A 23,229-nucleotide genomic window follows, 5' to 3' on the forward strand; every position below is an offset into this window, starting at 1 on the left:
GGGGAGGGGGAGAGCAAACTTTGCCAGAGCTCCTATTAGTGAAGTTTGCATAGGCAAATTATTCAAGGTCTGGCTGACAGAAGCATTATGAAAGAGTGACATCATTTATAATAAGTAAGCTGTACAAGCAGAGGAAAGCGTAACCGTGGAAGATGCTAGACAACCAACCAATATGGCTGCCCCCAAGGAGAAATCCCGAACACGAGGTGGTCTAAATTTCTACCATTCTAGTCAGATATGTAAAGACATGTCACAATTCCAAACAAACTGAATACTGTATTTTTTTGTAATTATAAGACTTACTTTTTCTCCCCCAAAAGTGGGGAAAAGTCACTACGTCTTAAAGAGACTCTGTAACAAAATTTTCAGCCTTAGTTCTTCTATCCTATAAGTTCCTTTGCCTGTTCTAATGTGCTCTGTCTAACTGCAGCCTTTCCTAGTTGCACAGTGGCTGTGTTATCTCTGTTATATGATCTAATCTGTTTTCTTCTGTCGGCATAGTCAGGCTAAAGCCGCATCTACACGCGTAGATGCGGCCGCGATGTTCCTTATTGATCAAGTTGATAAGATCCGACAGGATGGATTTCTCCACCGCCGATTCCCTGCTCGCTCCCCGCGAGGGGACAATGGCAGGGAATCGAGCGGAAGATAAGCGGCGCCGGCAAGGAATCGAATCCGGCGCACGCGCAGCGAGCGGGGACGCGGAAGAGGCGATCCGGGGGCTAATCAAGCCACCGGATCGCCGCCTCATCTACACGTGTAGATGAAGCTTAAGGCTGGAATGTGTGGAATGTACAGGGCTGCTTGTGATTGGATAGAAGCGATACACACCCCCTCCAGGCCCTGTATGACTCACACACACTCTGCTTATGTGAGCCTATCACGAGCTGGTTAGTTTGTTTGTAAACACTGACTAAAACTGTTAATTACAAGCCAGGATTGCAGCAGAGAGTGGCAGAAACAGCACAGAGGGGCCCAGGAGAACATAATGAATAGAATGGTATGCTTTTTGCTGTAAAAATTTTAGAGTACAGATTCTCTTTAAGCCTCATACACACGAAGCACCGTTGTTGCTGTTGCTAGCACACAGGACATGTGTGCGCAAAAGCTCGGCGGCAGCTCCAATTGAGCGACAGCTGTCTACACGTCTCTGCCCACCAGGCAGAGACACGGCGGAAGCTGTCGCCGAAAGTTTCGTCCCCTCGCCGGAAGCTCCCTTCTTGCTGTGGGTAGCTGTCGCTAGTCTGCACATACACACGCAGTAAGCGTGGTGGACTACCGACAGTTGCGGAGACAGAAGTTGCCGGCGATTGAACTTTTCAATCGCATGGCAACTGCTGTCTCCGCCGACAGTTTGGGGTGAGCGCCTCATACACATGGGGCAACTGTCGCCCAGACATGCGCGTGCCACGTGTTTGTGGCGACAGTTGTGCCCCGTGTGTATGAGCCTTTATAATCCCAATGCAGGGAGTTTCTGGCTTGTGATCGCCTGCCAATATGAACCTCCAACCCGCTGCAATGTCGGGGATTCCCTGTACTGTGCCCATGCAGAGGAGGACACGGGGACAAACAGAGGACACAGGGGGACACAAAGGGGAAAAGAGGGGGTCAGAGGGGGACATAGGGAGACATGAGAGGTACAAAAAGGTACAAAGGGGGCATAATCCACAAGATGCCCCTTCACCATGGATGCACCAGGTTTAGTATATATTTTTTTCCCCTGGTTTTGGCCCTCTAAACCTAGCTGCATCTTATGGTCAGGAGCGTCTTATAGTTCGAAAAATACTGTATATAAATACCATTTCTATTCTTAAAGGACCATTGTCACGAAAACATTTTAAATTGAATATACACGAAAACACAAGGTAGAAATCTAACAGAACTGAAAGGTTTTGGACTAGCCCATACCCGCATGGGGGTTTCTCAGGGTTTTCTCTATATTCAAAAGCACTTAGGGAATAACAGTTGCTCAGTCCAACTGCCAAAATACAGTGCAAGCAGGTAGGGTTCAGCTGGCTTCTCTGTATGGATCCTTTCCAGGGAGTGCTTTTGTAAAGAATAAATGCAATTCTGAGAATCCTCCATAAAGAGATGGACTAATGAAAAACCTGTCAGTTCTGTACGATTTGTATTACCTACTGTAAGTGACAGCAACAAAGTAATGTATAGCTCATTTTACTCTGGAAGAAACAAACTTCTTATTTGTATGTTTTTATATGTATTTTAAATGCTATAAATTTTCCACAATAGTGGTCCTTAAAAAAAAAAAAAAAAAAAAAAAAAAGCAAAGCAAAACATGAGTGGTGTGTGAGATAAATGAGAGGGGTGTGGAGGACGCCTGCTATGCTGAGCAAGGCCTACACAAACAGAATGCTGAGCAATGGTCAAATTTAAACATTGCTCATATAGGAATGTGCTGATGTGACATGTTCTGCCAAATCCTCGGTTCCCTGCCATTGGCCTTTCCCCAGCACAATGCTTGTTTATTCACACACGACACACTGTAGTTTGGACTGCTGTCTCAATATGTGTATGTGTGAGCTCAGCAGAATGTACTTCAGTCGGCTTATGCAACATCCTGAAAGGCATGTGCTCTGACACAGGGCCTCGGGGAGAGAAGCCTGGCTTTCTGCACTGGGCTCCTGGCTATAGAAGAGACATAAAAAAAAACTTCAGCCCTTCTCTGCCAGCTTGTACAGTGTTCTCCCCAGGCTCTTTTAGCCGGGTTCTCCGCCCGGCTAGTTTTGATGAGCACCCGGCTGTCATCGGCTCAACTCCTCCTATGCTGTAAGCAGAGTTGCGCAGAGAAGCACTGGCCCTGAATTCTCTCATCATGCTCTACCCAGCTACTTTTTAATGCCACCCGGCTGGAAAAAAAACTCTGGGGGGCGGGTTTACGGAGACACTGTTGTACATACCTCAACAAGGGAACAAGGGTGTTTTTCCAGTGCAGTGTGTCTTCTCTCCTCCTTGACCAGAGCAGTGCCGGCTGCTGACTGTCTGTCATGTTGCTATTATATATTTTTACTAGTCAACCTAAGCCCGTTTAAAAATGGGCTCTAGTTCTGTCACTACCGCCACCCCCGCCTGGCCCCCTGGCCTCGTCCTGTCCCAACGGCTGTCAGTGCTGGACATGCGCAGTAGCGCAAAAGCACCGAGACGGGGACATGGGACGCAGAGACACAGGCAAATTATTATATAGGATAGTGCTGACATCTGCAGCAATTTACAAAGTCCCTAGTTATGTCACATCACTAAGTGTCCCTCGGAGAAGCTCCCAATCTAATCCCTACCACAGTCAGGCTAATGTCCTCAACAGTCTAAAGCCAACATGGGTTTTTAAAAACCGCACCCCCTTCCTTGAAAGAGATTCTTGACTCCAGATCTGCTTTAATTACGGTCAACGATTCCGTGTACATAGAGGTTCTGTGTCTTCCAGGCATCTAAGTGGGCGGTCCTGTGTCCTTCCTGTATGTAAATAGGTGGTTCTGTGTCTTCCATGCATCTAAGTGGGTGGTTCTGTGTCCTCCCTGCATCTAAGTGGGCGGTTCTGTGTCTTCCTTGCATCTAAGTGGATGGTTCTGTGTCCTCCCTGCATCTAAGTGAGCGGTTCTGCATCCTCCATGCATCTAAGTGTGTGATCCTGTGTCCTCCCTGCAACTAAGAGGGTGGTTCTGTGTCCTCCCTGCATCTATGTGGGCCTCCACTTGGCTTTTATGACCACCTTAAAAAACTCACAGCTACTAGTTAAAAACACACACACAGAACTTCATTTAGTATGTAAAAAAGTTGCCATGGTATTAATTCCCGTGCATACATTCCGAATCCATGCTTGGAACTTGTGACCTGGCTACATTTAGATTTCCACTAAGCATTAAGTAAATGTAAACAGGCGGTATAATAAAATTCTAGTGCAATTTCAGAACAAGCAGTGGTTCTATAAGAAAAATAAAAGAAATGAGACCCAAAGACCACCCGGAACAAACATGAGGGATGAAGCACATGGCCCATGATTTGCACAAGACAGGCTACTAGATTTGTTATTTTGGGTTGCAATGTGTCATTTCCTCAAGGGGTAACTTGACAAGGAAATTTACTGGTTCCATCAATTCAAATTATCATTATAATTTAGTATTTATATAGCGCCAACATCTTCTGCAGCGCTGTACAGAGTATATTGCCTTGTCACTTAACTGTCTCTCAAGGGCTCACTATCTAATCCCTACAATAGTCTTATGTCTATGTATGTATCGTGTAGTGTATGTACCATAATCTATGGCCAATTTAGGGGAAGCCAATTAACGTACGTCTGTTTTTGGGATGTGGGAGGAAAATGGAGTGTCCAGAGGAAACCCGACACAGGGAGAACATACAAATTCCGTGCAGATAGTGCCTCTGGCTGAGATTCAAACCGGGGACCCAGCACTGCAAGGCGAGAGCGCCAACCACTACACCACCCTGCTACCCAAATTCAAATTAAATTATTTGCATTAAACCGATGTTGTACACAAGATGCAGGCATGTTACTCAGTTTGTTATAAGGAATACAATAAGGAGCACAGCAATGGCTGATTACCTAGAGGTAGTGGTCTTATAGTCTGCATTGTCAGATAATGTCATCGCCCAGCAGGTCATAAAACATGACCTCAAAACTATCGAACTGTCACCTCCTACTCTGAAGCTCTACCTGATGGCTTCAAATAGTAAACATAAAACAAACCACCGCCACTATAGCTTCTCTTTAAAATGGCCTTCTGCTTCTAAGCTTGTACCAGAACAATAGATTGTAATGCTTAGAACTCATGGAGAAACATGTTATCAGTTTGATCAGCAGATAGATTTGTAAGATTCTGATTTGCTGTGATGACTTCCTGGTCTAACACATGATTATGACCAGCAAATCAGAACCTTACAAATCCCTACACAACAGGATATAACATCATGCAAGTGGATTTCCACTACCCACCCTCCCCCCCCCCAAAAAAAAAAAACACATCAATTCTCCCTCTATCCCTAGAATATCATAGTAAGGGTGTGTTCATACTATGCAGGTTGCGGGGCTTCAGGTTCAGCTGTAGTAACATGAGCAGTGCTGTGTGCTATCGGACAACGCAAACATTGTGCCTGTGTTACAAATGACCAATGATGAGGTAGTACACATTGCAAAATTCATCTTGCCACAAGGCACCCATTTTGAAAACTGTTGTGGTGTGTCCCAAGCACCAGGGCTGTGGAGTTGGAGTCGGAGTCGAGCAATCGGAGTAATTTTGGGCACCCGGAGTCGGAGTCGTGGTTTCAGAAACTGAGGAGTCGGAAGATTTTTGTACCGACTCCACAGCCCTGCCAAGCACATTGCAACGGAGTCACCATGAACTTAGACCACTACTGAAAGAGCTGAAAGAAATATAAAGGTGCTGGGACAAGAAAAAGTAAAAAATACTACACCAGAAAAAGCCTCCTAAGGCTCCATTCACAGGATGTCCGCCACATAACAAAGGACAAAATCATCACATGGTGATGCAATAATATTACTCTGGGAATGCAATGCATTCAATCAGGACAATGCACTGCATGCAGTATGTTTACTGTATGTCTCACTTTATTATTTAGTACTTATATAGCGCCAACATTATGCAGCACTGTCTTGTCACTTAACTGTCCCTCAGAGGGGCTCACAGTCTAATCCCTACCATAGTCATATGTCTGTGTATGTATCCTGTAATGTATGTATCGTAGTCTAGGGCCAATTTGCCTATCTGTATGTTTTTGGGTATGTGGGAGAAAACCAGAGTGCCCGGAGGAAACCTACCAGCAGCTGTTGACCTAGCTGGAATTCGAACCAGGGACTCAGCGCTGCAAGGCGAGAGCGCTAACCACTACGCCACCTTTACTGCTCTGTTGCCCTGTGACTGTACAGCAATCAAATCACAATACAATGTGCAGAGTGTGAAAGGAGAATTACTTTTTGAACAGCAATGTGAAACTCCTGTGGTTTAGGTTACTGTGTATTTAGGAGACCACTGTGTAGGCAGGAGGAAAGTTTTTCTGGAAGGGGACGTCCCCTCCAAGTCGCTCGATCCCTCTCTGAATAAACATTCAGCAGTGGCCCATTTCAGTCAATATGCAGCATGCACAGAGAGATGGGGAGATGCTGTCATACAGGGTCTACCCCTACTGTCATTTTTCTAATTCTCCCATGGTTCTCGGTCCACTGCTTGGTTCCTGTTTGCAAAATTCCACTACATGAAGCCTTTAATAATATAACATAGGGATTTTTATAAAGAATGGGTGGAGGTTGGGGAAATAGGCTTTGATCTAGACATTAGAAATTTTAGTAGTAATTTTCGACACCATGTAGTAATTTTTAATGCCGTGGGATATTGAGTAATGGACAGTACATGCCACGGATTAATTAGAAGAGATTCAGTCTACAGGAAGAGATATTACCAGGTGAAGTTCACATGAGGAAACAAAATCTTGAGGGCAATGGAAGCTGCCACATTTATTTCCTGTTAAACAATACCAGTTGCCTTGTTGTCCTGCTGATCCTCTGTCTCTAAAGCTTGTACAGACGTCCAACAAATCCGCCTGATTGTCCTCTGATTTTGGTCTGTTGGACGACAATCAGGAGTGTGTAATTGCCCCAAACAACTAGACAAGCTACTGATTACAGGCAAACGCGGCTCAACTCACACGACTGTTTGGCTGATCTCGTGCAGTTGGCCACATGTGAGTCGGAGTGAAGAGCACTTGGTTTGAATGCAGCCATATCGTGCTTGCGCACGCAGGACATAAAGGAGTTGGTCATTCAGTTGGTTACTGCACGGAAAATACAAATCGTGTAAATGGTTTGTCATGGTGACGATCCTGTGGTGGAATTGCTTGTGTACTTTGTTGGAGGTGTGTATGAGCCTTTATACTTACAGCCATACACTCTAAACAAGCATGGAGATCAGATGTTTCTGACAAAAATCTGACTGGATTAGATGCATGTTACAGCTATGTAACTCAGACACTACTGATGCCAGATGGATCAGCAGGATAGCCAGGCAACTGGCATTGTTTAAAAGGAAATAAATATGGCAGCCTCCATGTCCCTCTCACTTCAGATTCCCTTTAAAGGGACACTGTAGGGGGTCGGGGGAAAATGAGCTGAACTTACCCGGGGCTTCTAATGGTCCTCCGCAGACATTCTGTGCCCGTGCAGCCACTCACCGATGCTCCGGCCCTGCCTCCCATTCACTTCTGGAATTTCTGACTTTAAAGTCAGAAAACCACTGCGCCTGCGTTGCCGCGTCCTCGCTCCCGTCACCAGGAGTGTACTGCGCAGGCCCAGTATGGTCTGTGTCTGCGCAGTACGCTCCTGGTGACATCAGCAGGAGCGAGGACACGGCAACGCAGGCGCAGTGGTTTTCTGACTTTAAAGTCAGAAATTCCAGAAGTGAACCGGAGGCGGTGCTGGAGCATTGGGGAGTGGCTGCGCCAACACAGGATGTCTGCGGGGAACCATTAGAAGCCCCGGGTAAGTTCAGCTCATTTTCCGCCGACCCCCCTACAGTATCCCTTTAAAGTCTGTTTGTACACAGAATCAGTGCCCAACCAACAGGCAAAGAATTCAGAACAGGACTTCAGCAAGAAAATAAATAATCTAATAAAAAAGAGAAACCACAGCAAAAACGCAGTGCGCTCTTTAGCTGCCACGTCATCAAATTTTATGTAACCCAGATTACATTGTATTCTTTGCAAAAGCCGATTAACAATTTCCTCGAGCCCTGTTTGTACTCTATTCAATTTGAGTGAGGTCAGGGAGGTTAGCAATACCATAAGTAAATCAGCTGACTGCCATAAAACGACAAGAAAGGCATTGTTAAACACCCGGAGTAATCCAGAGGACTTTTGCCCGGCTGAATTGCCAGCATTGGGCTTCACAGTGAGCAAGTGCAGCAGGGAACCTTGGCCCACACAATGCCAGCTATCGGCGCTCCAGTATCCAGCAGAGACAATGGAGAGAGGTTAGCAGGCCTTCTCATAAGCCAGACGCCACTTACTTCTGCAATAAGAGATTGGGGGGAAATGTCTGATGCATAGAAATAGAAGATGCGGGGGAAGGTGTTTTGCCAACACCATCCACGCTGGCATTTTAGGTAGGAGACAATGGCAGCCAGGCAAAGTGTGGGCCTTACACACACACACACACACACACACACACACACACACACACACACACACACACACACACACACACACACACACACACACACACACACACACACACACACACACACACACACACACACACACACACACACACACACACCTGAACAGTCAATTAGGGCCCTTTCACACTAGAGGGCTTTTTCAGCGTTTTAACGCCACGGCCAAAGTTGGCGTTTTCCAAGGTAAAATGAAAGTCTATAGACTTTCATTTTACCTTTCACATCTAACGCCGCGTTAGCTGTTTTAGGGCTGACCATGGCGTTTCTCTTTACAATTGATAGTAATGTGTTGGCGTTAAAACACCTTCAAAACGCCTTGAAAACGCCTGCAGCCAAAACGCAGCGTTTTAGCCTTTTACTGCTGCCTGTAGTGTGAAAGAGCCCTAAGGCTTGGGGCCCACAGCAGCCTTTTAGGGCACATTCACACTGAGGATCACAAAACGCTAGCAATTAGCGCTCGCATTTTGCGACTGATTTTCACGGTAAAACGCTTTTTTTTGCTGTACATTTTTGTGATTTTTAAACAATTGGGAATAGCGCTTTTTTAACATTGCAATCCCTCAAATATCACGAAAAAGCGCTGCATGCACATTTGCATTTACTACGAATCGCCAGCGATCGCGGCAGTGAGATCACTGCTATATACTTTACATTACACTAGCACTTTTAAAAGCGCTAGTGATGGCGGTAAATGCCCGCTAATCGCCCCAATGTGAATGGGCCCTTAGCCCCCCTCTGGAATTACTGGAGATTTCAAAAGCACTAGGCTAATGTTAGTCAATGCAGGTGGTTCCACTGCCACGATTGCAATTTTCTCAAACTGCAAGTCCTCCAAAAATTGAGTGATTTTCACGGAGTGATCCATAGCCAGCAAATCGTGCTGAGGCCCGGTACTTCACACTTTCAGAAATCACTGTGATCTCTTAAAGCTCCAGTGGGTCCCAGTCCTAATGATGCCTTTTGGTGTCACATTCTCTCCTCGGGACAAGAGAAGAAGACCACCGATTTTGGAGATTACAATATGCAATCAGATAAGAAATGTACAACTTTCCTGGCTTGCTTGATCCACACATATACAATTTAGGGTGCATACACATATCCAGCTTTGATTGGCCAATTTTGCCACTTCAGTGTGGTATGAGAGCTTATCTACACTATCTGTTCACAGTATTTAAAATCTGTTGTTCCTCATACCACATGGGTACATGAGAGGTGGGAAGACTTGACCAGTGACTGGCCAAGCAAAATGGCATGTTTGTATGCACCTTTAGAATATGGTATATGCAGACCTCCAGTGGCAACACATTGGGCCACATCCTATTCATTTTTCTCCAAGGAGACATTTTCTAACTCCATCAATAAAATACTTTTAGGCCACTTTTGTTACCGTTTAAAGCAGGGTAACGCAATAACAATGAAAGGCAATGGGGCCTAGCACACTTACTGCTTTGTGCCAGAAGTTAACAATCGTTCACCGAGTCGCCGCAAAGTCAACAGTGCGTTACCGTAAGACTTCGGCAGCAATGTAGCGCGGTGCAAGTAATGAATGTCAATGGGCAACAGGGAAAATTCAAATATGTTGGCAGTGGTGGTGCGGCAGGCATGCGCAGAAGTATGTAAATACGACGGGGAAATGGGCAGCGTTTTCTACCCATCCTGTAGCTCCTAGCGGCTTTCTGGTGTCCTCCGTGCATGGCTCCTGGCATGTCATCTGACCCGCGTCGAATAGTGGAAAGCCGCAAGAAGCTACAGGAAGATTAGAAGGCGGCACCTGGAGGCTCGGTAAGTATATTATGCCCTGCAACCCCCCCCCCCCCCCCCAAAGTACTGTCCCTGTTATCCCTCAGGCATGCCAGTTAATTGAGACTTCTGGTTGTCGGAGTTCCAGATATGTTGCAATACAAGGTGTACTTAAAGGAAACCAGAGAACGCAGATAGGCAGATGGAGGAAGCCCCAGGTATGTATCTGCGTTCTCTGGTACACTTTAAACATTTTATTCAGAATTAAACTGATAATTTATTTCCTTTGAGACTTCTATTGGGGTACTGCCTCGATATTATGTGGCCTCCCATCTACTGGGATAGGACTCACAGAGCCTAAATAGACCCAAACCTTTAACAAACCCTCACAGTTTTCAAAGAATAAAACTATAAAAGCATAACAAATTTCCAATATTACTAGGATTTAATCCACCGGCTGCTCAGGGAATACTCTCTGAAATGGGAGATTGCTGCTAAGGGTGGTTAAAATGTTCCTGCTCAGCCCCATGACAGCCCCTCGATTGAACAACAAAACATGCATGGGAATAGCGAGTCTACTTTATGAATCATTTAGATTAGGGACAGAAGCTGGTAACAGCAATTACACACCATGCTTATGTAGGGCAGGTCAAATCAAAGCCGGAGGCTGCAGGCAAATACAGCCATGTAACTGAGCAGCATTATAGGAGGCTTAGCCACACTGGCCTAACCAGGCGCCACCGCCGCTAAACAGTTTGTAACCTGGCATCCGCAAAGATGTAAAGGTGCAGCCCAAGGAACAAAAAAAAATAAAAAATAAAAACAAAACAAAAAAGTTGAAGAAAAAAAAAAAAGTTGAAAAATAAAAAAAAGCTACACATGAGCAAAAGTTTCATCTCTCCTAATCCATAGCAGTAGATAAGAGGAAGAAAATAATCATAAGATTCATTCCTGACCTCACAAACTAAATGGTATCAATTCTCCAGGTGAGTTTCCAAAACAAGGGGAGTCCTATTGGATATTTCAGACCTTGTGGTAAACCCGGTAATGCCCTTTTCAGACAGATCTGCCAACCAACGAGCAGTGTAATACAACCCAATGGTAGCATTTGTACCCATCCGTACATCAGTGGTTCACACAGCAGCAAAACACTGCATCATGACATGTCTAGGTGAGGTTACCGTCACAGTTGCATACGGGGAGGACACCTCCCCACTGCATATGCCGAAGACTTACTGGTGCCATGGGAGGAGTGAGAAGACTTACGGGTGCCATGGGAGGAGTGAGAAGACTTACGGGTGCCATGGGAGGAGTGAGAAGACTTACGGGTGCCATGGGAGGAGTGAGAAGACTTACGGGTGCCATGGGAGGAGTGAGAAGACTTACGGGTGCCATGGGAGGAGTGAGAAGACTTACTGGTGCCATGGGAGGAGTGGATGCACTGCCTGTCTCTGAAAAAAGGTCAACAGATAAGCCATATTTCCTTCACAATTTTTCTTCCTAATGGTGGTCAATGGCGCTGGCTCCCAAAAATTTCCAGTTGGGCCCCAGACTGGAGATGCTGACCCACGATTTCCATATAAAGCTTTCGACCCCATGGGGAAAAGCTTAATGTTAAAGTGCAGGGTAGGCATAAGAGAGATGTGATGTTAGCAACAGGCATAGGGGAGGGGAAATAAAAAAAAGCACATTAATTGGGGGTACAGGACTCAAGTTTCCCTAAGCTTCAGTCTTGGTTGTGATCATTCTCATAAAGTAGTGGTTCCAGTCAAGTGTACTGAGAAGTAGAAAGTGAGTAGCAGCCATATCTGTATAGAAGGTTATTGTGCGTTAGCTTCAGGGCTGTGGAGTCAGAGCAAATTTTGGGTACGTGGAGTCAGAGTCATTGGTTTCATAAACTGAGGAGTCGGATGATTTTTTGTGCCAACTCCACAGCCCTGGTAAGTATTAGACTAAGGAGTTGGGAGTCGAGGAAATGGAGCAATTTTGGGTACCTGGAGTCGGTAGTTTCATACAGTCGGCACTTACAGGATTCATGTATTAATACTTCCAACAGGAGGATATTGTAATTGCCTGCCTACAACATTAATACAGTGTATAAGTATACAAGCAGCTACTATGTCCTATAAGCTACAGACATTTAGTGGCGATTGGCTGAGATAAGATCCCAAAGCCCTTCAACATCTCATCTTCCACCCCAGCTCCACAGGAAATGACACACTCACTTCAAAAAGCTGGCAAGTCTCCGCACTACTAGTTGGTTGGAGTGAAGTGTGACATCTACATCATGTTTTGTATGTCTAGCTGTACTTCTTATCTGTTTGTAGCATAACCTTGCACTGGGATACTGTACTGGTCTACTCAAGACTCAATGCTATCCTGGAATCTATCCTTATATACACTCCACAAGCACAGGTTTTAAATAAAAGGACTAAGTTTTGCAAAGTGTTCTTCTCCTGTAGGACTTCTATATTAAGCTACCCCAGTCAACCTGTCCCAGTCTAGGGTCATTTTTTTTGAACATAGGACTGAAGTGCTCGAAGGCAAAAGTGCTAACCGCTATACGAGGATCACAGATGGTCAATTAGATGCTAATAATTAACTTGCACAAAAATTGTGTGAAACTTAGATGAAGGCAAATCAAAAATAGGAATTGCATCTGATTGGCTCAATTCAAAGCTGCTTACAATTTGTAATAGGTTTGCTTGCAAGCTAGATTTAAAGCATGCCATTGGACATATACAAATACTAACCCTTTCATGAATCATTAAAGCTAATACATTTGAGGAGAAATTTACTATATTTAGAGCCAATTCAACAGCACAACCATACACGTCGGCCTATAACGGGTATACTGTATCTGGTGACATTTCCAAGCCAGAAAATATAGTATTTGGTCTTACCAGGGGCTTTGGTTTCTCCACGGTAATATTAATAAAATATTCTGCATCTTACACAAGGTCTGACATTCTCACCATCAACTCCACACATTGAACCTCATGAGATGATCAAGTCCTAATATACTGCCTTAGAGCTTACACCCTGGTGTGATCAAGAGACCATAATATACGCCCTTACAGAGTATAAATCCTACAAAGATAATGCCTTACACAGCCCACATCATCATGTGATGAAGCCATACAGGAGGAGGTCCTACAGAGGCTGATCCTAGTGGAAAGAAGAACACATAATATGAAGCCTTACAAAGCCTACAGCCTAGTGGGATGGATGGTGGCTGTTCACTTCGGCCAAGAGTATTATTTCCCCACTCTCCCCACCTGGCACGTGACGTCACTCCCGCGCCATTCCACCACCCACATAGTACAGAACAGGTTGCTCACTTGTAAGCGAGTGACATCTGCACAGCCTTAGTCCTGCAATGTCGCCGCAGGGATTGGATCCCGACCCCCATCGGTGGACACTGATTGAGCGCATCTACGACCTTTACAGATAACTCATCTAAGGAGACTAAAGGTGCCCATACACTCGTCAGATTAGCAGCAGATAGATCATCAGATGGAATTCTTATCTGATGTGTAAAATGAACATTTTTTACTAGAATAGAATTCCAATAGATTTCAGTTGGAAATCTATTGAAAAACGATCTGATGGAATTTTTTTGCCATTAGATTTCCATTAGGGCCAATGCAAAATGATAAGCAATCTCAACAGATCGACCTAGATTTTCCACCCAGCCAGTTCGATGGAAATCCATCGAAATCGGCCGTCGATCGGTCGATTGGGCAACCGATTTGCAATCGATCAATCGATTTGGATCGGCCAGAAAATCGGAGTGTATGGGCCCCTTTAGAGTCCATAATGCATAGCCTTACCTTCAATAATCGTTCTATACAGAGCTCTCCATTGGTGCTCCAACTTGGACTACCGAACAAAAGGCTGTGCTAGTGTTAAATCAGATCAAGTAGCACACAACAATGCTTGGAATGGAAAAAACTACCAGGTGTGGAAGAGGAAGACCTTTCATTTTTTAACATTTCAGACACAAAAGGTATTAGGCAGATGCTATCAGGGACAGAGGGACAGCGAAGTGTCCGCTCCGATGATCCACTGTGGTCTGCCTGGAACCTGGGACAGATGTGTTACCACCATAGGCAATTTGGGGAACGCATCTGCCCTTCCGAGATCATCGGGGACTGCACAGAAGTGCGGCCCGCTTACCGCAATGGATCCGTTGCAGGCTGACAAGTGTGAATAGCTTCTATATAAAAAAAAAAACATAAGAGCCGTTCACTGTCAGTTTTGCATTGAGTGGAGGACAAAAAAAATGTCCATTCTCAGCACAAGTGGGAACAGAGCCTAAGACCCAAAAAATATTCAGAAGTGTAGATCAATCACTTACAGAGATATCAGCCTTGACCTGCTGGATGCGTGTAAAATGAGAAGAATTAGCAGCCATGTGCTATACAAAAGGAGAGAGAGCGCATTTCCACTGTTCAAAGGCCTACGTATGGGCTGAAGCATAGCACACCGCATTCCAAGCATTCTACACATCTGAGACAGTATTTACATCCTCCCTCTATAGCCCTCAAGGTTCCACCTGAAACCGCTCACTGCTAGCTAAGACAATGAACAGTGCAGCAGTACATTATACACATCTAAAAATAGAAATGTAGAAATAAACCTTCGGGATGTTACAGAACACCAGAAACCTAAAACGTGCGTTAGTGAGAACTGAATTTTTTTCTGCGAGGCATTTCTGAATCTCAAACGGTCTTAGTAAATACACCTGCTAGGATACGGTCAAGAAGTCGCCCACGCCAAACTTGTCTTTTAGGCCAGATTTACACCGGTTTGTTGTGTTGCGATGCCATGCTCCTGCCACCTTCCACTACAATGCAAAAAAATGCCAAACATATGACCCTGCAGCAGAGTGCGGCGGTAGGGTCCTATGCATAGCGCTGCCCTGTTTACTGCACAGTGCTTGCGGAAACGTACTGCAGGCTGTGCGTTGGGATGAACACTTCCGGCACAACTCAGTAAGTGTAAAAGGCCCCATTGACTTGCTATGCCATCCCTGCTGTAAAATAGGGTAACGCAATGCACACTTGCAATGGAAGTGTAACATAGGCCTTACAGTGAGTCTGAAGCCATTGGGGAAAAAAAAAAAAAAAAAAAACACATACCCACCTAAGGAGGAGGCTTTGGGTCTTATAGAGCCTTTCCGTTCCTCTAACGGTCCACTTGTTCCAGCACTGGCTCCCTCTTCAAATCTCCCGCCACGAGAGGCTTCGGAAGTCTTCGGAAGCCCAAGTGCTCCTGAAGACAGGTGGCTCCGTACTGTGCATGCGTGAAAATGTGTGCTCGTGCATGCACAGTATGGAGCGGCCGTCTTAAAAAAAAAAAAACCTTGGGCTTCCCAAGACTTCCACAGACTCGGGCAGCGGCAAAGAGCAGTCTCCGATCCATCAGTCGGGGACTGCTAACGAGGGAGCCAGCGCTGGAACGTGGGGTATGTGAGAGAAGCAGGAAGGTTCTGTAGGACCCAAAGCCTTCCCTCACCTTAGGTAAGTATCTGGGCTTTTTTTAAATCGCTTCAGACTCCCTTTAAAGAAACTCTGAAGTCTCAAAAAAAGCTTTTTATTTAAAGCCCTAACTAAACCGCCGCATCCCCGACTCTCTAATCTAACTAAATCCCCCCAAACTCCCCAGGGGGCAATCCGGGCAGCGCTTCCGTGTGAGGCAGAGCTATGAGCCGCAGCTCTGCCTCTCAGCGCGTCTGTCAGTGGCGGATCGCCGCCTCTCCCCGCCCCTCTGTCTTCCTTCGCTGAGAGGGGAGCTCCGCCGCTGACAGACACATGTGAGGCAGGGCTGCAGCTCATAGCTCTGCCTCACACGGAAGAGTAGAGGACAGCAAAATCCATGACCAAGAAAGTGGTGGATTTTGCAGGGGAGAGGGAGGGGGGAGTTAGATAGATTTCAGCGGCGGGGATGCGGCGGTTTAGTTAGGGCTATTAGGTTAAACACATTTATTAAATAAAAAGATGGGTTTTTTTGGACACTTCAGTGTCTCTTTAAGGTAGAGCAGAAAAGAGTTATAAACCTCTTTTTTTATGTGTCTTTATCCAAAACCCATTACTGGTACTGTATTGTTTTTCATCAAGTGTGACCCTGAATGCTTCCAATTTAAAATTTAGCTGAATCATGCTGAGCTGCAATGAGATTATCAAATGATGATTTTGTCCACAGGAGAGGCACTTGTTCACTTTTATTTCACTTTCAGTAGCAGGTTAAGATGCCCAACAATTTTCCACATCTCACCGTGAGCCAGAACATGAATGGTAAGACTGCTCATTAAAGAGGAACTCTACTGAAAATTTTTTTTATGTAAATAGCTTACTTTTACAGTATAACTTTAAATTATTTAGTCGGTGTTTGCCCATTGTAAAATCTTCAACAATCTTCTGCATTGTGAAATACATCACAGGTTGCGACATCTTTACTGCTGGCAGGTGCATCACTGAGGATTGTATGTACCGAAGCCAGCAGAAATAATACCAGCATGTGGCGCGTGTGACATCACACATACGGGACTTGCTATATGCCGGCGGCGTAAATAGCACCAATGGAGGAGTGGATTCCGAAGACAGATGGGCACCTCGAGGTGGGCGACATAGGACAGGTATCATAAATGCACACACAGGGACACATTTATAAATTGGGGGGAAGCGGCAAGGCGGCAGACTCGGACGATTCAGGAGAGATTTCATGCTTAGATCCATCGGGAATAGGCCTGTGGTGTATGGGCAGCCGACAGATCTTTCTCTAATCAGATATGACCAGAGAGAGACTTGGTCGAATCTACCCATCATCACTAGATGTATGGCTACCTTAATGCTTATTTTTCCCAAACATTCGGTTGTAACACTTTGTACGGTTCACACTTTAGGTACCAGTACAGGCAGTAACAGAAGAGGAGACAGGTTCACTTTTCTGTGCAGAGTGGATCTGGATGGTCAGAAATAACCTGACAGGTGGTTAAATATTCCATGCATAAAAAAAACAAACAAACAAAAAAAAAAAAACAGAACTACAAACCAACATCCTAAAATGCATGACATAAATGTTATAAGGTCAAATTAGTAACATTGGAGAAGAAAAAAAAAAATTACTACCCTTACCTTTCTTCATCATTGAAGACAAATTTTCTAAGTTTAAGGTCTCTCAGTACCACTCCGCCATCGTGACAGTGCGCTACGGCGGACACGATCTGGTAGAACAGTCTGGCCGCCTCTTCTTCTTTGAGCTTTTTGCAGGTACGAACAAAAGAATGCATGTCTCCATGGCTTTTCTCGAAGAACACGTACGCCTTAGTCTCTCCGAGAATGATCTCTGTTATTTGGTTTATGTTGCTGTGTATAGGTAGACAAAAACAGGGAGCCAGCGACTCCTGATAGCAGCGGATGTCAAAAACCTGAGGAGGAAATAAAACAAAAACATTAACAAAAGTAAGCTGACAAAGCCTAACGTGCTACAAGTTCAAGCCACAAAAAGGTGTGCAGATGCCACCAGGCCCTGTGTAGTGATATTAAGCCAGCCATACACCAGTTGATTACAAGCCGATTTGACAACTGATAATTGAATATTAGCGATCGATATATACCGCCCTGTGATACAGACTCTCGATTAGATCTGGGCAGAATCTGACTAAGAATCGATCTAGCCTTAAACGTTATACGCTTGATGGAATACAGGGCTTTATGGTTGTCAACAACCATTTAGCTCGCCAAAAGTTTAAAACTTTATTAGCGATTGATATCATCAAGTGAATCGAAAATCAATTGGTTACAGTATCACACGTCAATCGATCGGTCAAAAAGTGCAGTGAAGACATGCTTGTGAGTGCATGATCCGATCGAACAGGAATCAGTTAAAAGAGGTCAGGTACTTGTACAATCGACTGAAATTTTCCAACTTTGACCAATTGAGGTGCTTTCGATTATGCACTCGATAGTGATCATGTTTGGTGGATGGAATTCAGGTATTTAGTAGTGATTTCATTAAACGATTGCTCAAACCAGGAGATCAACCTGTGTATGGCTAGTTTTACCATTATGTCTGATCACTCTTTTGATCAATATGCAAAAATTAAGTTTTGAATCAGGATGATACCATTTATTGGCCAACTTAAGAGGAAAAGCAGTCAGCTTTCACCAATGAAGCCTTCATCAGCCTGATGTATCTATCAAAAATTGATCAGAAACAAACTGATCGGATATGTTGGAAGCAATGGCAATCAAGGCCAGGTTTGATTCAAACGGTCAAATCTTCTGGAGTATTCAAATCATGTATGATGATTTGCACTTGAACTGATGTGTTTTGGTTGCTATGGGTTACCATACATCACCTCCTTGTATACTACATTAGTAAAAATAAGCTAATATACAGTATATCCCCCTGCACAGTAACTGCATCCAGGCACTCTACAAGCTGCATCATTATGATAGCCCTGTCTTGCACATGCGGTTCTGAAGACCGACTGCACCATAAAAGTTCTGGATGCGTCTGTGGTGCAGTCAGTATTTAGGACCGCAAAAATCTGCACGGTGAGCGCAATCTCCCAACGGCGGTAAAAAAGAGGCAGGTCTAACCAATGGTGACTCCAGCGTGGCAAATGCGTTAAAAATTGTAAAAAAAATGCAGTCTCTGTACAATATACGTAATAGTGAATAGAAATTACATCTGCTCACACTATATTTACAGTACACCAGATGTATCCTGGAGATCTTACAGCTCCCAGTGCTTTCAGGTGATTGCATAACCCATATGCAGGGCAGAGCTAGCAGTCAACTGAAGCATGCAATTTTATTTCGATATGTCAGCATAAAAATTGCATTTTGCATAAGACCTGACACACACGCACACACACGCACACGCACACACACACACACACACACACACACGACAGCCTTATGCAACTGAGGGGTCTGGATTTCAAACAGACACAGGACAGAATGAAAAGCATTCACAAATAATGCGGAATATGACTCACTCTGAACTGCCGGTGATTATTATCAGCCTGCCCCTATAAACACATTTAGCTGCATTACATAAAATATTCCATTAAAAGTATCGAGAAACGGACTGCCATATTAGACTCCCCTAGGGAGGAAGGGGAGGGGGGGGGGGGGGGGAGAGCCTAGAGAAATTATAGAGCTGTGTTCAGTTTGCAATTACATCATTCACTTCTCATTGTTTATGAATGAATGAGGACACCGGTTTAGATGTTGCATTTCCACAAGTTACCTTCTGTAGCGTCTGGGAAAAAAAAAAGAGAACTAAAAACAATGAATGGAGGAAACTCAATCCTGAAAGGACACAGGAGTGGTGGAAGGGCTTGGAAAAGACTGTTTGCTCATGTAGGCTGCAAATCTTGCACACACAGCAGTAATGGGAGCAGGGGAACATGAAAAGCTATGAGAAGCCTGTGATGATAGTCAAGGCACAATAGCTTATTTTATCTAGCAGAACAGTGAGGGTGCCACCGGGTACTGTTCTAAAAAGGGGCTTTTGTGTTCAAGGCTGCAGCTCTACAAGCAGAAAATGAAACATCAAAGCAGACATTTTAACTGGAAAGAGAGTTATGTGCGCACCTGCAGAGGGGTATTCCCAAATGCACTATTATTTGATGTCTGAACCTCTCTGGTAAGGTCAATTCGTCTACAGCCCCTCCCCCCAGGGCTGACAATGCCTAAATTTCACCCATGGCTCGCATAAATACATTGATCCCCAGGCATTTATAGTAAGGTTATAACCACAGACATAAGAGAATAATCTGCTCTCATCTGTAAAGTGCATTTTTCAGAAGGCCTTTTTATTCAGACATCACCACCAATACTGCAGACTATGCCATCTGGAGCACTGGACAGGACAGTCATATTTAGGTCAGGCAATAGGAAAGGATCATTCATTGTTTCGAGAGGCCATGCGCTCTCAAATATTTAAAAAAAAATGAAAAAAAAAAAAAAAAACATACAGACCCTTCTAAAATGATAGCCATAGACATGCAATTGAAGTTGAACATGCAGGCGCAACCTGACCCCATTAAGGACATGCTGTATGATTGCAGGTCTACATAACGGAGCGCTAGACTATGGAAAGGAGAGGGGGAGATCGAGGTAATGGCAGAAGTAAAAAACAATTCCCGACAGTCATAAACATGCAATGGTGGCCGGACATGCAGGTGCCCTCAAACCACCTTTAGGATGTGCTCTACAGTGAAAGCTCTGCAGACAGGAAAGCTAGGCTACTATTGGGCTACATGATGGTGAAGGAGCGCAGACATCAATGTTTGCAGGGGAATAAAAAAACGGAGATGTGCAATGCCGGTTAGATGTGCAATGCCGGTTGGACATGCAGGCGCAATCTGACCACCTTCAAGGCATATAGTGAGAATTCTACTAAGAGAAGAGTAAGGGGGGGGGGGGGGGGGGGTCTGATAGTTATGGGAGCAGCAAGCAGGCATCTACTACATTAGAAGATGCAGATGATGCCACAGGCATGCTGCAGTGGTGGCATGTGCAGGCGCCATCCAACCACCTTTAGCGCATGTTCCATGGCAAACCATTGCCCTACATAGAAGCGGAAACGGCAAATGGTCATGGTTTTTCTACTTGCTTGACCATTTTGCTGTAGCAGCCTAAACCAAAACACATGACATCTTTGACCGATCTGACCAGACAACCATCATTTTACATCTACAAACACTTCAGTCCGTTTAGTTGACTTTTTGACAGATATCTGCATCCTGAAATAGGTTTTTCTGAATAATTAAACCCCCCACCTCTAAATTATCTAGTTATGTGTGCACCTAAAATGCATGAACCTCTCTGTTCAGGTCACACTGGTCTGCTGCACCTCCTCCACGCCTGACAATGCCTACATCCCTTTAACTGCATGCATAAGGCAATGCCTTGTGGAGCAGCAGGCTATCATAGGACAAAGCCAAGGCTTTAGCAGTGAGAATGGAGATTCATATATACCTTGCAGAGGAGCTCCTCTCCACTGTGCAGATGCACCGAACGAAAAACGTGGTCTCCCTCCAAAGGCTCTAACAATAAGTATTTCCCAATGCAGGAAACGCAATGCGACGGGTTGGGAGTCTCTGGGGGGCTTGGGGATCCGAGATTCGGGCTGAAGCTCTGGCTGGGTTCCGCACACCTTATAGACGATAATTCTTCAAAATCCTGGGTTTTATTTCGCGATCTCCCATATCTTGTGATTGTGATAGGGTTCGACCTTTGTATGTTCATGAGAGCAGCCAAATCCCGGGGAAGGGGAGGATAAGGAGGACTTTGTGCTTCTTGGAGTTGGAAGGTTGGTGGGGGTTTCCTTTCCGATGGCACTGGTTAGCAATGTATCTATGCAACCACAATGTCAAAGGAAGGGGGGTTGTGCAATAACCAAGAGATCAGGAGTGGAAGAATAGGTGTTGATTGAGGACAGCTTCATACAAGAGACAGCAAAACAAAAAAAAATAGAGTAGGGCCTGAACACACTAGCGCGCTTCTGTCCGCTTTTCAGCAACACATCAATGTTACAGACTGATACACGTAAGGCAGCGGTCACTGTGAGGTGCGCTCGTATCAAGACGTTGACCTCAAACTTCACAGAACGTTGATGCTTTGGATCAAGCACTCTACAACGAAAAGGAATACACTTGAAAGTTCAGTTCTGATCCTGTGCAAAACCTAGCAAGAAAAAATATAGGGCTGATTCTTCTGTTCATAGATTTTTTTTTCCTTCCAAAAATAGCACTAACCACAAAAATAAAGCTTTTTTTTCTTCTAATTTCTTCTATACAATATAACCGATGAGATCTTTTGACACATAACGCTGGGGTCTGTCGTTATAGTTTTCTTCTTTTTATTTGCAACAATAACAAAGTTGACTTGGTGTTAACTCTAGATGGCGTCCAAAGCTTCCCCAATGGATAGGCAAGAGAGAGATGTGTGCTATACAGTCCCGTAAAGGAGCATAGTAGGATCTGCAGCCAGGGGAGGTAATAACGATGGGATGCAGCAGAACAATAGCTGATGATGATGATCAAGGTGCAAGCTGGACCGAACCTTTACGACCCTTATGCCTGGTGCACACCATGCAATTTTCCTGCAGATCGACGGGTCGAATCGATCATTTCCAATAGGTCCGATCAGGTTTCCGATGGATTTTTTCCGATCACTCCTGCACAAAATTGATCAGAGAGATAATAGGCCGATGAAGATGATGGTGATCGCAGCAGAATGGAATAGAGCTTGCAGTGCAGCCAGTGCTTTGTGTCCAGGATTGCAACAAAATAACGTTTCCTTTTCTCATGCCAATGGGATAGAATGCTCAGGGTGGTCTTGTATTGAGGCAGGAGGGAGAGGAGGAGAAGAGAAGGGATGGCTGCGGCCGATCCCTTTCAGCAAGACATCATCTTCCTCGCTGCTGTACTGACGTGGCCGGGAAAGTCTCCCCTTGTGCTCCTGCCTCACTACACTCAGTGTCAGCAGCAGCGGCTCTCGCTTCTCTAGCAGGGCTGAGCGATGGAGCGAATGGGAAGCGGCACCGCCCCCTTCTGCCAGGGGGTGCCGCCTCCGATTGGCCGCTCTGCCCGTCACTCACGCCTCGGAGGGTGCCGCCCACCGATCTCCACTCATTCTGGGTTTTGCGCTTCTAATCCTGTGACTTGCTCGGAGGAAATAGAGCGTTAAAGAGCCTGTGTATCCCTCCGCGGGGGGTGAGGCGGCTCAGGTGTTGAGAAATCATTGGGATCTATGCTTTCTAGGTAAAACAAAAAAAAGTGACGCATGGTGTGGATTCCGCCTGGATGCGGCGGAGGCGCACAACAAAAGGGAACATTTTTCTTTTCGTAACAATTTTAACCTTTTGCAGTTTCAACTGTTCAGCATTCAAAGGGACCTTTAATTAGATTAGTGATCGTGAATAAATAAATGTGCATTTCATCAAGATAGACAATTAGTAAAACGGAAAGGGTACTCTGAACTTGAATATCAAGTGCATTCATCAAGATGAACGATTTGCAAACATAATACCCTCTATAAAGGGAGTTTATCTAGCATCTAGTCCTGCACTCCTTTCACTGGCTACCTATAGAATGGAGGGTCCTATTCAAGATCAGCCTACTGACATTTAAATCACTAAATAATCTGGGTCCTGGATACATGAAAGAAATGTTACGCTGGGCATACACGGCTCGATTATGCCGCTCAATTCTCCCGCTCGCTCTATTCCGCAGGCAATTCTATCTTCC

General features: G+C 45.0%; 1 protein-coding gene across 1 annotated transcript in view; it reads right to left on the minus strand.

The window, feature by feature from the left end:
• Positions 1-22,469, minus strand: part of TRIB2 (tribbles pseudokinase 2) — a 29,247-nt gene extending 6,778 nt beyond the window's left edge. The window contains exons 1-2 of the mRNA XM_068280283.1: positions 20,957-22,469; positions 17,096-17,388 (exon numbers count right to left, since the gene is read on the minus strand). Of these exons, the coding sequence (XP_068136384.1) occupies positions 17,096-17,388; positions 20,957-21,226 (563 nt within the window). The 5' untranslated portion in view covers positions 21,227-22,469. The remainder of the gene's footprint in view (positions 1-17,095; positions 17,389-20,956) is intronic.
• Positions 22,470-23,229: the final 760 nt, after the last annotated feature.

This window comes from Hyperolius riggenbachi, chromosome 4 (genome assembly GCF_040937935.1).
Source record: "Hyperolius riggenbachi isolate aHypRig1 chromosome 4, aHypRig1.pri, whole genome shotgun sequence".
Classification (NCBI taxonomy): domain Eukaryota; kingdom Metazoa; phylum Chordata; class Amphibia; order Anura; family Hyperoliidae; genus Hyperolius; species Hyperolius riggenbachi.